The following is a 14,452-nucleotide window of genomic DNA, read 5'->3' on the forward strand; positions in this document are numbered from 1 at the left end:
CATAAACTTTTCAGAAGAACCATCCAGAGGAACAGAACCATACAGAGCAGAAGACAATGAACTGAAATCAAAAAGAACAAAACAGAACTAAATACAACAAAACAGAATAAATGGGGGGGAGGGGAGAACAAAGCAGAAACAAAGAACTAGAGAACCAACCAAACCAAACAGAAGAGCAGAAAACTGAACCAAAAGTACAGAATATAGCAAAAAAGAACAGAGCAAAACAGTGTAGTTTTCTCATCTCATCTCATTATCTGTAGCCGCTTTATCCTGTTCTACAGGGTCGCAGGCGAGCTGGAGCCTATCCCAGCTGACTACGGGCGAAAGGCGGGGTACACCCTGGACAAGTCGCCAGGTCATCACAGGGCTGACACATAGACACAGACAACCATTCACACTCACATTCACACCTACGCTCAATTTAGAGTCACCAGTTAACCTAACCTGCATGTCTTTGGACTGTGGGGGAAACCGGAGCACCCGGAGGAAACCCACGCGGACACGGGGAGAACATGCAAACTCCACACAGAAAGGCCCTCGCCGGCCCCGGGGCTCGAACCCGGACCTTCTTGCTGTGAGGCGACAGCGCTAAACACCACACCACCGTGCTGCCCAGTGTAGTTTTCTCCAGGAACAAAAGCAATAGATTGATTTCTGTTAAGCTAATAATCTCCGTGTACTCATCACATTAAACATACTACTACTACTAATAATAATAAAATATAAATACGGAGGTGATTATACAAAATCGCGCGCCAATTTATCAAGAAATAGTCCGAATCTCTCGACCATCACCTCGAGCAACTCGGCAAAATGGCGGCCGATTGCTTCATCACCGTAAATGAGGAAGAATTACAGATGAAAGAAAATGCTGTTCCTAAAAACACTAAAGATGCTACGAAGTTTGGTCTAAAACTATTCAAAGGTAAGGTGGACTTGTGATTTATTTTATCCATTTCAAAACAAAGGATTGTATGTGACTTGGTGTAGATAAGTGGCACAAGTCTATACACATTATATTTGTATGCCATTTTTGAAATTAAATTTTTTTTTTAATACGATTTTTTTTCTTTTTTAAATCTGCCTCAGGCTCAGTGAATATTGGGGAATAAGAACCTCGACCTCATCTCATTATTATTCACTGATATTCACTTCACCTTCAGTGAATAACTGTTAAAATATTATTGATTTAATCAATCACTGCATTATAAAATTATTTAAAACCTGATATTTCTGACTACACTGTTAATAATTTATGAGTGTAAAGTCAGCGGTGTTCTGCCTCAGTTATGATTTCTGATTATTAACATTTCCTTTAAGATGTTGCGAGCATTTATCACCTGGGTTACAGGTGACTGTGCAAGTTGTTGAGGTGAGACTTCCACTGCTGTATTGGTGGACTTCCTTCAGCCACCAGTTTCCTCAGTAAGCGGCTCGGCTCCAGACTTGGCACATCCGGGTGAACGCGATGATAATGCTCCAGTTTCTCGAGCACTATGGACAACCCTACCTGAGCAGCATAAAACATCGGACCTCCGCGGTGTCTCGGCCATCCGTAACCAAACAAGTAGATCGTGTCGATATCTTCCGGACCTGCTGCGATCCCGTCCTCCAGGATACGGAATCCCTCGTTGGCCAAAGCAAAGGCACATCGCTCAATCACTTCCTGTGAGGTGATGCGTCGTGGTATGATCCCATATTTACGCCTGTAATCCTCCAGGAAGTTTCGGATCTCCGGATCAGACTTCGCTTCTTTGGACCCAGGAGAGTCGTAGAGGTACCATCCATGGCCTGTTTTCTGTCCAAAGCGTCCCTGTTGGCATAGCATGTCAGGAAGCGGGCAGTATCTCTGTCCAAGCCGCCATCGTGAGGGCTTTACTGGGTCGACGTCAGGTCCGATCAAACCAGAAGCCTTCCGAATCCTCCATCCGACATCCAAACCAGAAAGATCGCCCACTTTGAAGATCCCCAAGGCGAATCCAAACTCCTCGAGAGCCTGGTCCACTTGCTCAGGTGTGGCTCCTTCTTCCAAAAGGTACACAGCCTGATCCAGATAAAGCTTCAGCATGCGGTTACCCACAAAACCAGGGCAGTTGCCAACAGCGACACACACCTTTCCTATTCTCTTTCCAAGTGCCATTGCTGTGGCAACAGCTTCAGGAGACGATCGGGATCCATAAACAACTTCGAGAAGCTTCATGACATGAGCTGGAGCAAAAAAATGCATCCCGACTACCAGGGGCTGTCGATCGGTGACTGCCGCGAGCTCGTCCACGTTCAGCCCCGACGTGTTGGTGCAGATTAGTGCAGTTGCCCTCAAGACTTTGCAGAGATCGCTAAAAACACGCTTTTTAAGGTTCATGTCTTCAAACACGGCCTCGATGACCAGGTCCACGTCCCTCAGCTGATGGAAAGAGAGTGTGAACGTGAGGAGGTGTAATGGAGGACTTGTGCCTCGTCTCTGAGCGTCTCTCTCCAGCATGGCCGTCACCGCCTTCTTACCCGACTCCAACTGTTTTACATCTGTCTCTATGGCAACTACGGAGATTCCTGCTTTAATGAGGGATACAGCAATGCCCCGACCCATGGTGCCCAGACCTAAGGAGGAACAGATACCAACATTTAGTCCCTACAGGGTAACTGCTAAACTCTAGTAAGCTCAGCTTTATTTGAATGATGGACTATCTGAGTGGCACTTTCAAGATACGTGCCTATGACTCCAGCTCGTTGGACATCCCTGGCCTTGGTATTGTTCCATTGTGCCCCATTAGGAAGACTCCATTTCCCAGCAGTCCTCTGAGCAAAGAAGGCATACTGCATGGCTCGAGCCTGGCCGGACTTAAAGAGTGTGTCCATCAGCTGTCTCTCTCTCTCCATTCCTTTACTGTAGGGCAGCATGGCTGCAGCTCTGACGGCCTGAACGCATGCCACCGGAGCCATCGCTCCCCGAGAATGCTGCTTCACCCGTGCTAAAGCCAAATCACACACACTGTCCACATCCGGCACCCACACAGGGGCACGCAGACTCAACCTGCGGGGATTTAATGGCTGGCCTGTAACACACACACAAAATAAATACATACATACATACATACATACAGTGGGGCAAAAAAGTATTTAGTCAGCTACCAATTGTGCAAGTTCTCTCACTTAAAAAGATGAGAGAGGCCTGTAATTTTCATCATAGGTACACTTCAACTATGAGAGACAGAATGGGGGGAAAGAATCCAGGAAATCACATTGTAGGATTTTTAATGAATTAATTGGTAAATTCCTTGGTAAAATAAGTATTTGGTCACCTACAAACAAGCAAGATTTCTGGCTCTCACAGACCTGTAACAACTTCTTTAAGAGGCTCCTCTGTCCTCCATTTGTTACCTGTATTAATGGCACCTGTTTGAACTCATTATCAGTATAAAAGACACCTGTCCACAACCTCAAACAGTCACATTCCAAACTCCACTATGGCCAAGACCAAAGAGCTGTCAAAGGACACCAGAAACAAAATTGTAGACCTGCACCAGGCTGGGAAGACTGAATCTGCAATAGGTAAGCAGCTTGGTGTGAAGAAATCAACTGTGGGAGCAATTATTAGAAAATGGAAGACATACAAGATCACTGATAATCTCCCTCGATCTGGGGCTCCACGCAAGATCTCACCCTGTGGGGTCAAAATGATCACAAGAACGGTGAGCAAAAATCCCAGAACCACACGGGGGGACCTAGTGAATGACCTGCAGAGAGCTGGGACCAAAGTAACAAAGGCTACCATCAGTAACACACTACGCCGCCAGGGACTCAAATCCTGCAGTGCCAGACGTGTCCCCCTGCTTAAGCCAGTACATGTCCAGGCCCATCTGAAGTTTGCAAGAGAGCATTTGAATGATCCAGAAGAGGATTGGGAGAATGTCATATGGTCAGATGAAACCAAAATAGAACTTTTTGGTAAAAACTCAACTTGTCATTGTAACAGTCCGGTATGGATGGGTGGAGCACAGAAGACGGCAGGACAGAGATCAGGTTGATAAACCGTTATTTTTATTGTCACACTTTTCAGTCTAACTTAGAAACCACAGACAGCCACACACACAACCAGCGTCTGGTTCGGGGAAGAGCTCCTCTGCTCTCGCTCTCCCTCCTTAAATAGGGCGCGGTCACTGGGAAGACACACAAACAGGTTAATTGTCATCAGGTGTAGTGATTCTGCCACTTACCTTCCCTGACTCCGCCCTCCTGTCACAGACCGGCGCTTGACCACGCCCCCACTGCCACATACCGCCACCGCCCGACTCAGGCCGGGCGGCCGTCCGGCCCGCAGCCGACCCCCCCCCCCTTGACGGGAGAGGAAGTCCGCCACGACCATCTGCGCCCCCGGCCTGTGGACCACCTTAAAATTGAAGGGTTGGAGTGCCAGATACCAACGGGTGATCCGCGCATTGGCATCTTTCATGCGGTGGAGCCACTGGAGGGGCGCGTGGTCCGAACAGAGGGTAAAAGGGCGCCCCAGCAGGTAGTAATGGAGGGCGAGGACCGCCCACTTGATCGCCAGACACTCCTTCTCGATCGTGCTGTAGTGCCCCTCACGCACTGACAGCTTCCTGCTAATGTACAGGACGGGGCGGTCCTCCCCCTCCACCTCCTGGGACAAAACCGCCCCCAGCCCTCTGTCTGACGCATCGGTCTGCAACACAAAGGGGAGAGAAAAGTCAGGGGAGTGTAAAAGTGGCCCCCCACACAGTGCAGCCTTCACCTCAGAAAAAGCCCGCTGGCATTGCTCCATCCACTGGACCAGATCTGGTGCCCCCTTTTTAGTGAGATCAGTCAGCGGGCTGGTGACGTCCGAATAATTAGGTATAAACCTACGGTAATAGCCACCCAGCCCCAGGAACTGTCTCACCCCCTTTTTGGTCTTGGGCCTCGGGCAGGCCGCAATCGCTGCCGTCTTATTAAATTGGGGACGCACCTGCCCGTTGCCCAAGTGGAAGCCCAGGTACCGTACTTCCACCCGCTCAATCGCACACTTCTTTGGGTTGGCTGTGAGCCCCGCTCGCCTCAGCGACCTAAGGACGGCCCTCAGATGTTTGAGGTGCCTCTGCCAGTCATTACTATAGATGATGATATCATCTAGATAGGCAGCCGCATACATGGCGTGAGGGCGGAGGACTCTGTCCATCAGCTGCTGAAATGTCGCAGGCGCCCCAAACAGCCCAAATGGAAGGGTGACGAATTGGTGTAAACCAAACGGTGTGGAAAAGGCCGTTTTTTCTCGGGATAGTGGAGTCAAGGGGATCTGCCAATATCCCTTCGTCAAATCCAGCATCGAATAAAAGCGAGCAGTGCCGAGTCGATCGAGCAACTCATCAATACGAGGCATCGGGTACGCATCGAATTTAGACACCGCATTGACTTTTCTATAGTCCACACAGAACCGGACCAACCTGTCGGCCTTGGGCACCAAGACCACCGGGCTGCTTCAGTCACTGTGGGACTCCTCGACGATGCCCATTTCGAGCATGGTCTCAAGTTCTTCCCGAACCACCTTTTTTTTGTGTTCGGGTAGTCTGTAAGGGCGGCTACGCACTACTACCCCCGGGGGCGTCTCTATGTGGTGCTCTATGAGGTTAGTGCGACCGGGCAGGGGCGAGAACACATCCGAAAACTCGGTCTGCAACTGGGCGACCTCCGTGAGTTGGGTCGGGGAGAGGTGGTCTCCACAGGGGACCGGAGAGGTGCGTGATGCCAATGCCCCCTTTTGGACCTCCGACCCCAGCTCCGCCTTCTCCGGAACCACCGACACCAATGCCACGGGGACCTCCTCATTCCAGAGTTTAAGCAGGTTGAGGTGGTAAATTTGTAGTGCCCCACCCCGTCCGTTCGCCTCACCTCATAGTCGACGTCCCCGACTCGCCGTGTGACCTCAAAGGGCCCTTGTCACTTGGCGATCAATTTGGAGCTTGATGTGGGCAACACTACGAGTACTTTATCTCCCAGTGTGAACTCCCTAAGGCGCGTACCCTTGTTTTACAGGCGGGCTTGCCATTCTTGGGCCTGCCGCAAATTCTCCTGGGTTAGGTGGGTGAGTGTGTGGAGTTTTGCGCGCAGGTCCAGAATGTATTGGATTTCGTTCTTGCTTTGTGAAGGTCCCTCCTCCCAATTTTCCCGCAGCACGTCTAGGATGCCGCACGGCTTACGCCCATATAATAATTCGAATGGGGAGAACCCCGTGGAGGCTTGGGGAACCTCTCGCACTGAGAACAACAAGGGCTCGAGCCACTTATCCCAATTACGTGCGTCCTCACTTACGAATTTCTTAATGATATTTTTGAGGGTGCGATTGAACCGTTCCACTAAACCATCCGTTTGTGGGTGATACACACTGGTGCGGATCGGCTTAATCCCCAATAACCCATACAGTTCGCGCAGTGTTCGTGACATAAATGTAGTGCCTTGATCAGTCAGAATCTCTTTCGGGATTCCGACTCAGGAGATGACGCGGAAGAGTGCCTCTGCAATACTGCGTGCTGAGATATTGTGCAGAGGCACTGCTTCCGGGTATCGCATTGCATAGTCCACCAGAACTAATATAAAGCGGTACCCTCGTGCTGACCGATCTAATGGCCCGACGAGATCCATCCCAATTCTCTCAAACGGGGTCTCGATCAATGGAAGAGGGCGCAAAGGCGCTTTTGGAATGGCCGCTGGATTTACTAACTGGCATTCGCGGCACGCCGTACACCACCTACGAACATCGCCGCGAATCCCCGGCCAATAGAATCGGGCCATTATTCGGGCTAGTGTCTTATCCTGCCCTAAGTGTCTAGCCATGGGATTAAAGTGAGCCGCCTGGAATACCAATTCCCGGCAGCTCTTTGGAATTAAAAGTTGCATGACTCGCTCTTTAGTTTGAGTGTCCTGCGTCACTCGGTATAATCTATCCTTCATAATTGCGAAGTAGGGGAAGGACGAGGTGGCGTTTGGCTGGAGCGTTTGACCATCGATTACTCTCACTTGGCCAAACCCATGTCACAGTGTCTCGTCTCGCGACTGCTCTAATGGGAAATCTGTGAGGGATTCCCCAATAGAGAGAGGAGGAGCTTGCGGCTCCTCACTCTGATGCGGGGATGACGTGGACGGCTCTGTGACAGCTGCTCCCGCCAAAGCGACACCGGGACCTCCCCCTGTCAAATGGCAGGACCCACTCTTTACTAAGCGTCTCATTAAATCCCAAAATCCCGGCCAATCAGTCCCCAAAATTACAGAGTGGGTAAGGCGAGGATTAACCGCCGCCTTCACTATAAATTTTTCCCCTCGGAAAAAAATGTGGACCGACACCAAAGGGTAGCTGTGAACGTCCCCATGCACACATAACACCTTCACCCCCTGTGCTCCCCCCAATGCCTCGTTTTGAACCAGGCTTTGGTGAATTGAGGTCTGGTTACAACCAGAATCCACCAACGCCTGATATGTATCCCCTTGGATACTCACTGGTATGCGATACGCTCCGGCCCGATCGAGGGTGGCCTCTGGCGTGTCAGGGATCCGAACCACCGCGCCCACTTCCATCACCGTGCACTGCTGTTGCAAGTGGCCCGGCTCCCCGCAGCGCCAGCAAACCGGCCCGGGCTTTCCCTCTGCACCGGTGATCTGGGGCTCACTCACCTGAGGTGGGGGAGAGACAGACACAGAAGGGAGAAACAGGAGGGCACTGCGGGTGCAGCGGGCCGGCTGGGGTGGTGCCAGCCCCCGCCTCCGCGGTGGGGGAATGGGGCGAGGACGGGACACAGGAGGAGGGGGGGGGAGAGAGAGAGGAGAGAAGAGACGATGCCATCTGCTGTCCTGCTGCCGGGACAGCCGCCAAATGGTCCTCCGCCAGCTCGACTGCCTGATCCAGCGACGCCGGGCGGGGGCACTGGACCCACTCCGCAGTTCCTGCTGGCAAGCGAGCGATGAACTGTTCCAGCACCACCTGGTCGATGATTCCCTCGGCGTCGCGGTTGTCGACCCTCAACCACCACCAGCAGGCGTCCCGGAGCTGCTGGCCAAACGCAAACGGCCGGTGGACTTCCTCCAAGCGCAATGCGCAGCAGCGCTGGCGCTGCTGCTCTGGGGTGCGCCCCACGCGCTGGAGGACGGCCCGGCGGAGGTCCGCGTAGGCCAGCCGGCGGTCGGCGGGGAGCTGTAGCGCGGCCAGCTGTGCCTCTCCCGTTAGCAGGGGGAGGAGGCGCGCCGCATGCTGGTCCATCGGCCACCCCGAGGCTTCGGCGACTTGCTCGAAGAGCGTGATGAACGCCTCGGGGTCGTCCTGCGGGCCCATCTTGGTGACGGTGAGGGGCGACAGGCCCGCGGTAGGAGCGCTGGTGGACCCCGCCGACGCGAGGAGGTGCCGGAACGCCTCTCGATCTTCTTGCTGGGCCAGCACCAGGGCCTCGAAGCGTCGCTCTTGTTCCTTTCAGAGGGTGACGAGCGCCTGGTGCTGGCTTTGCTGGGCCGTGGCGAGGGCGTGGACCAGGTCGGCGAACGGGGAGGACTCCATGGGGCTGATCGGCTGGCGCTCCACTCCCGGGTTTCGGCACCACTGTAACAGTCCGGTATGGATGGGTGGAGCACAGAAGACAGCAGGACAGAGATCAGGTTGATAAACCGTTATTTTTATTGTCACACTTTTCAGTCTAACTTAGAAACCACAGACAGCCACACGCACAACCGGCATCTGGTTCGGGGAAGAGCTCCTCTGCTCTCGCTCTCCCTCCTTAAATAGGGCGCAGTCACTGGGAAGATACACACAAACAGGTTAATTGTCGTCAGGTGTAGTGATTCTGCCACTTACCTTCCCTGACTCTGCCCTCCTGTCACAGACCGGTGCTTGACCACGCCCCTGCTGCCACAGTCATGTGTGGAGGAGAAAGAATGCTGAGTTGCAGCCAAAGAACACCATACCTACTATGAAGCATGGGGGTGGAAACATCATGCTTTGGGGCTGTTTTTCTGCAAAGGGACCAGGATGACTGATCCGTGTAAAGGAAAGAATGAATGGGACCATGTATCATAAGATTTTGAGTGAAAACCTCCTTCCATCAGCAAGGGCACTGAAGATGAAATGTGTCTGGGTCTTTCAGCATGACAATGATCCCAAACACACCGCCCGGGCAACAAAGGAGTGGCTTTGTAAGAAGCATCTCAAGGTCCTGGAGTGGCCTAGCCAGTCTCCAGATCTCAACCCCATAGAAAATCTTTGGAGGGAGTTGAAAGTCCATGTTGCCCAGTGACAGCCCCAAAACATCACTGCTCTAGAGGAGATCTGCATGGAGGAATGGGCCAAAATACCAGCAACAGTGTATGAAAACCTTGTGAAGACTTACAGAAAACGTTTGACCTCTGTCATTGCCAACAAAGGGTATATAACAAAGTATTGAGATGAACTTTTGTTATTGACCAAATACTTATTTTCCACCATAATTTGCAAATAAATTCTTTAAAAATCCTACAATGTGATTTCCTGGATTCTTTCCCCCCATTCTGTCTCTCATAGTTGAAGTGTACCTATGATGAAAATTACAGGCCTCTCTCATCTTTTTAAGTGGGAGAACTTGCACAATTGGTGACTGACTAAATACTTTTTTGCCCCACTGTACATACATACATACATACATACATACATGCATGCATGCACACACACACACACACCTATAACACTGAGAGCGAGCTCCATAGCAGCCTGCACGGCGTTCCCCTCAGTAACCTGATCCACGATGCCGAGTTGCAGAGCTTCCTGAGCTAAAACATGGCGACCTGAGGAAACACACACATTACAACTCCAAATCACAGATCACTCTGTGTGTATGTGTGTTTGTGTGTGGTGTGTAACCTGTGGTGATTAGTTCCAGGGCTGCAGAGATGCCAATAAGTCGAGGAAGACGCTGCGTTCCCCCAGCAGCAGGAAGTATACCAAGAGTCACTTCAGGAAGACCCAAACGGGACTAACACACACACACACTACACTGTCACACCACTGTGTAACAACACACTGTCTCTCAGTAAAACCACCTGTAGGTTAGGGTGTGTTTTACCTTCGTGTTAGCGACGCGATAATGACAGCCGAGTGCTAGCTCCAGTCCTCCCCCCAAAGCCACGCCCTCTATGGCTGCCACCACTGGTTTCTCTCCGGCCTCCACAGAATGGATCATTGGAACCAGAGGAGGACCGGTCATGGAGCCCGAAAACTCCTTAATGTCTGCCCCTACAAGTTCACACACACACATACACACACAGTATGAACACTATGTGACTGCTATAAGAGTACTATATAAGTGCTGTACGAGCAGTATATGGCAAGTCTTGATTTATTTTCTTGGCACTTGTGTGCAATAGTTACCACACACAGTCCCCCAAATCCAGTGAAACAGCAAGGCCAATTATTTTGTTTTCTGCTATGAAGGCATTTGGGTTTGAGATCAAAGATCAATATGAGACGAGAGATCATAATTTCAGCTTTCATTTCCTGATATTTACATCAAGATGCATTATGTATTAATGCTGGATGAGTGGCAAGGGAGTAATCTATAATACGGATGCTTTATGATATGATGTATACAGTGGTGCTTGAAAGTTTGTGAACCCTTTAGAATTTTCTATATTTCTGGATAAATATGACCTAAAACATCGTCAGATTTTCACACAAGTCCTAAAAGTAGAGAAAGAGAACCCAGTTAAACAAATGATACAAAAATATTATACTTGGTCTAATATTTGGACCAAGTATAATATTTTTGTCTCATTTGTTTAACTGGGTTCTCTTTATCTACTTTTAGGACTTGTGTGAAAATCTGATGATGTTTTAGGTCATATTTATGCAGAAATATAGAAAATTTTAAAGGGTTCACAAACTTTCAAGCATCACTGTAGGTTTATGCTCCATCTGTGTTAGAAGGCTGAAGTTAGTATTCTCACCCCCACAGAAATGTCCATTCTCTCCACAGAGCACCACGGCCTTCACCTGCTCGTCCTTCAGCGATTGGCTCACCGAGTCCACGATTCCCCTCCGTACTGCAGCACTGAGACAGAGAAATGTTAATTCAATTTTATTAAAATTTTAGCATAAGTACAATAAAATATGCACCCGCATATAGCTAAATAGCTAGTCTAGGCAGGTTTGTAAATACAAATACCTAAATATAATATCTAAAAAGCAAAAAGAAAGCACAACTTTATTCAACACACTTGTGAAATTTCCTCTCTGCATTTAACCCATCTGAAGCAGTGAACATACACATGCACACACATGTGAGCAATAAGCACACACACATACCCAGAGCAGTGGGCACCCAGAGAGCAATCGGGAGTTTGGTGCCTTGCTCAAGGGCAACTCAGCCCAAAGCCGTCCCATATTAACCTTTGGACTGTGGGGGAAACCAGAGCACCCGAAGGAAACCCACACAGACACGGGGAGAACATACAAACTCCACACAGAAAGGCCCTCGAACCCAGAACATACAAACTCCATACAGAAAGGCCACTGGGCTCGAACCCAGAACCTTCTTGCTGTGAGGCAACTGTGCTAACCACTACACCACCCTGCCGCCCTACAAAGCTTCGATCAGAAATTTTTACAAGATAAATTTTTCCCCTTTTTTCCTTTACAAGAAGACTAACTCTCCTCTTCCCTTCTTTTCTTTACAACAACTTTTTTTTTTTACAAAACAAAACTTATTTTACAAGACAGATTTTCCAACAAAATATACAACCCTGATTCCAAAAAAGTTGGGACAAAGTACAAATTGTAAATAAAAACGGAATGCAATGATGTGAAAGTTTCAAAATTCCATATTTTATTCATAATAGAACATAGATGACATATCAAATGTTTAAACTGAGAAAATGTATCATTTAAAGAGAAAAATTAGGTGATTTTAAATTTCATGACAACACATCTCAAAAAAGTTGGGACAAGGCCATGTTTCCCACTGTGAGACATCCCCTTTTCTCTTTACAACAGTCTGTAAACGTCTGGGGACTGAGGAGACAAGTTGCTCAAGTTTAGGGAGAGGAATGTTAACCCATTCTTGTCTAATGTAGGATTCTAGTTGCTCAACTGTCTTAGGTCTTTTTTGTCGTATCTTCTGTTTTATGATGCGCCAAAATGTTTTCTATGGGTGAAAGATCTGGACTGCAGGCTGGCCAGTTCAGTACCCGGACCCTTCTTCTACGCAGCCATGATGCTGTAATTGATGCAGTATGTGGTTTGGCATTATCATGTTGGAAAATGCAAGGTCTTCCCTGAAAGAGACGTCGTCTGGATGGGAGCATATGTTGCTCTAGAACCTGGATATACCTTTCAGCATTGATGGTGTCTTTCCAGATGTGTAAGCTGCCCATGCCACACGCACTAATGCAACCCCATCCCATCAGAGATGCAGGCTTCTGAACTGAGCGCTGATAACAACTTGGGTCGTCCTTCTCCTCTTTAGTCCGAATGACACGGCGTCCCTGATTTCCATAAAGAACTTCAAATTTTGATTCGTCTGACCACAGAACAGTTTTCCACTTTGCCACAGTCCATTTTAAATGAGCCTTGGCCCAGAGAAGACGTCTGCGCTTCTGGATCATGTTTAGATACGGCTTCTTCTTTGAACTATAGAGTTTTAGCTGGCAACGGCGGATGGCACGGTGAATTGTGTTCACAGATAATGTTCTCTGGAAATATTCCTGAGCCCATTTTGTGATTTCCAATACAGAAGCATGCCTGTATGTGATGCAGTGCCGTCTAAGGGCCCGAAGATCACGGGCACCCGGTATGGTTTTCCGGCCTTGACCTTTACGCACAGAGATTCTTCCAGATTCTCTGAATCTTTTGATGATATTATGCACTGTAGATGATGATATGTTCAAACTCTTTGCAATTTTACACTGTCGAACTCCTTTCTGATATTGCTCCACTATTTGTCGGCACAGAATTAGGGGGATTGGTGATCCTCTTCCCATCTTTACTTCTGAGAGCCGCTGCCACTCCAAGATGCTCCTTTTATACCCAGTCATGTTAATGACCTATTGCCAATTGACCTAATGAGTTGCAATTTGTTCCTCCAGCTGTTCCTTTTTTGTACCTTTAACTTTTCCAGCCTCTTATTGCCCCTGTCCCAACTTTTTTGAGATGTGTTGCTGTCATGAAATTTCAAATGAGCCAATATTTGGCATGAAATTTCAAAATGTCCCACTTTCGACATTTGATATGTTGTCTATGTTCTATTGTGAATACAATATCAGTTTTTGAGATTTGTAAATTATTGCATTCCCTTTTTATTTACAATTTGTACTTTGTCCCAACTTTTTTGGAATCGGGGTTGTAGATTGACAAAATCTACATCTATAAATATGTATAAGATGAATATTTTAAATATTTATATTATTAAGAACTAAAACAAGTTATCAAGGTCAACTTCGTATCCTGACTTAAAAGAAGTTGCAGAATATATTTGCAAAAGTTATTTTAAGGTTGTGTTCTAATATGGTCAGGTATTCTTTTCTATATGCGAACACCAATGTGAGAAAAATAATTTTTTTGGATGTCTGTTCTTGAATATTGGAAATAGAGATTTTTAGAGGTAGATGACCTTGTGTTATAGGAATGAACTGAATCAACAAAAGAGAATAAGTTATGGATATTTGAAGGAGCATGGATGAAAACTACATCATACATTAATTTTGCAATGGACTCAAAACTTGATGTAATGGGAAGGACATTCACTCTTATAAATATATAAGTAAGAGAAAGTATAGCACTTTCTCTCTTTTTGGTAAAATATATCCATCTGAGTGCTTTCTTTTGCCGTATGAGCAATTTATTTAAACTCGATTTTTTGGCTTGTCCCCATATACTAATGGCATAAGAAAGATACGGTTGAACGAGTGCTTTATACATCATCAAGAGTGTTGAAGAAATGTAATGTCTCAGTTTGGCAAATAAACCAACTGACGGGCCTTTCTGTGTGGAGTTTGCATGTTCTCCCCGTGTCCGCGTGGGTTTCCTCCGGGTGCTCCGGTTTCCCCCACAGTCCAAAGACATGCAGGTTAGGTTAACTGGTGACTCTAAATTGAGCGTAGGTGTGAATGTGAGTGTGAATGGTTGTGTGTCTCTGTGATGATCTGGCGACTTGTCCAGGGTGAACCCCGCCTCTCACCCATAGTCAGCTGGGACAGGCTCCAGCCCGTGACCCTGTACAAGATAAGCACTTACGGATAATGAACAGGTGGATGGATGTATAGTACAAAGTAAAGTGTACATTTAGGTCCAACAAATGTGTGTAGTTATCAAAATTCTTTTAAATGTCTTTGGTCACTCTTGGACACGAGTGTCAACACTTGAGGACATTTTAAAACCTTTCCAAACAGTCTGAAGAAAAACAAACACCATGAATTACAGCGTCGTCACCGGAGAGGACACCTGAGGAATCCA

The 14,452-nt window shown here is 48.1% G+C and overlaps 1 protein-coding gene across 2 annotated transcripts in view; it reads right to left on the reverse strand.

Annotated features, from left to right (window-relative positions):
• Window positions 1-473: 473 nt before the first annotated feature.
• Window positions 474-14,452, reverse strand: part of ehhadh (enoyl-CoA, hydratase/3-hydroxyacyl CoA dehydrogenase) — a 26,217-nt gene continuing 12,238 nt past the window's right edge. For both annotated transcript variants that reach the window (XM_060930450.1, XM_060930451.1), the window contains exons 2-7: window positions 10,951-11,054; window positions 10,071-10,240; window positions 9,869-9,980; window positions 9,688-9,792; window positions 2,715-3,056; window positions 474-2,601 (exon numbers count right to left, since the gene is read on the reverse strand). In XM_060930450.1, the coding sequence (XP_060786433.1) occupies window positions 1,349-2,601; window positions 2,715-3,056; window positions 9,688-9,792; window positions 9,869-9,980; window positions 10,071-10,240; window positions 10,951-11,054 (2,086 nt within the window). In that variant the 3' untranslated portion in view covers window positions 474-1,348. The remainder of the gene's footprint in view (window positions 2,602-2,714; window positions 3,057-9,687; window positions 9,793-9,868; window positions 9,981-10,070; window positions 10,241-10,950; window positions 11,055-14,452) is intronic.

Source organism: Neoarius graeffei, chromosome 9 (assembly GCF_027579695.1).
Source record: "Neoarius graeffei isolate fNeoGra1 chromosome 9, fNeoGra1.pri, whole genome shotgun sequence".
Classification (NCBI taxonomy): Eukaryota; Metazoa; Chordata; class Actinopteri; order Siluriformes; family Ariidae; genus Neoarius; species Neoarius graeffei.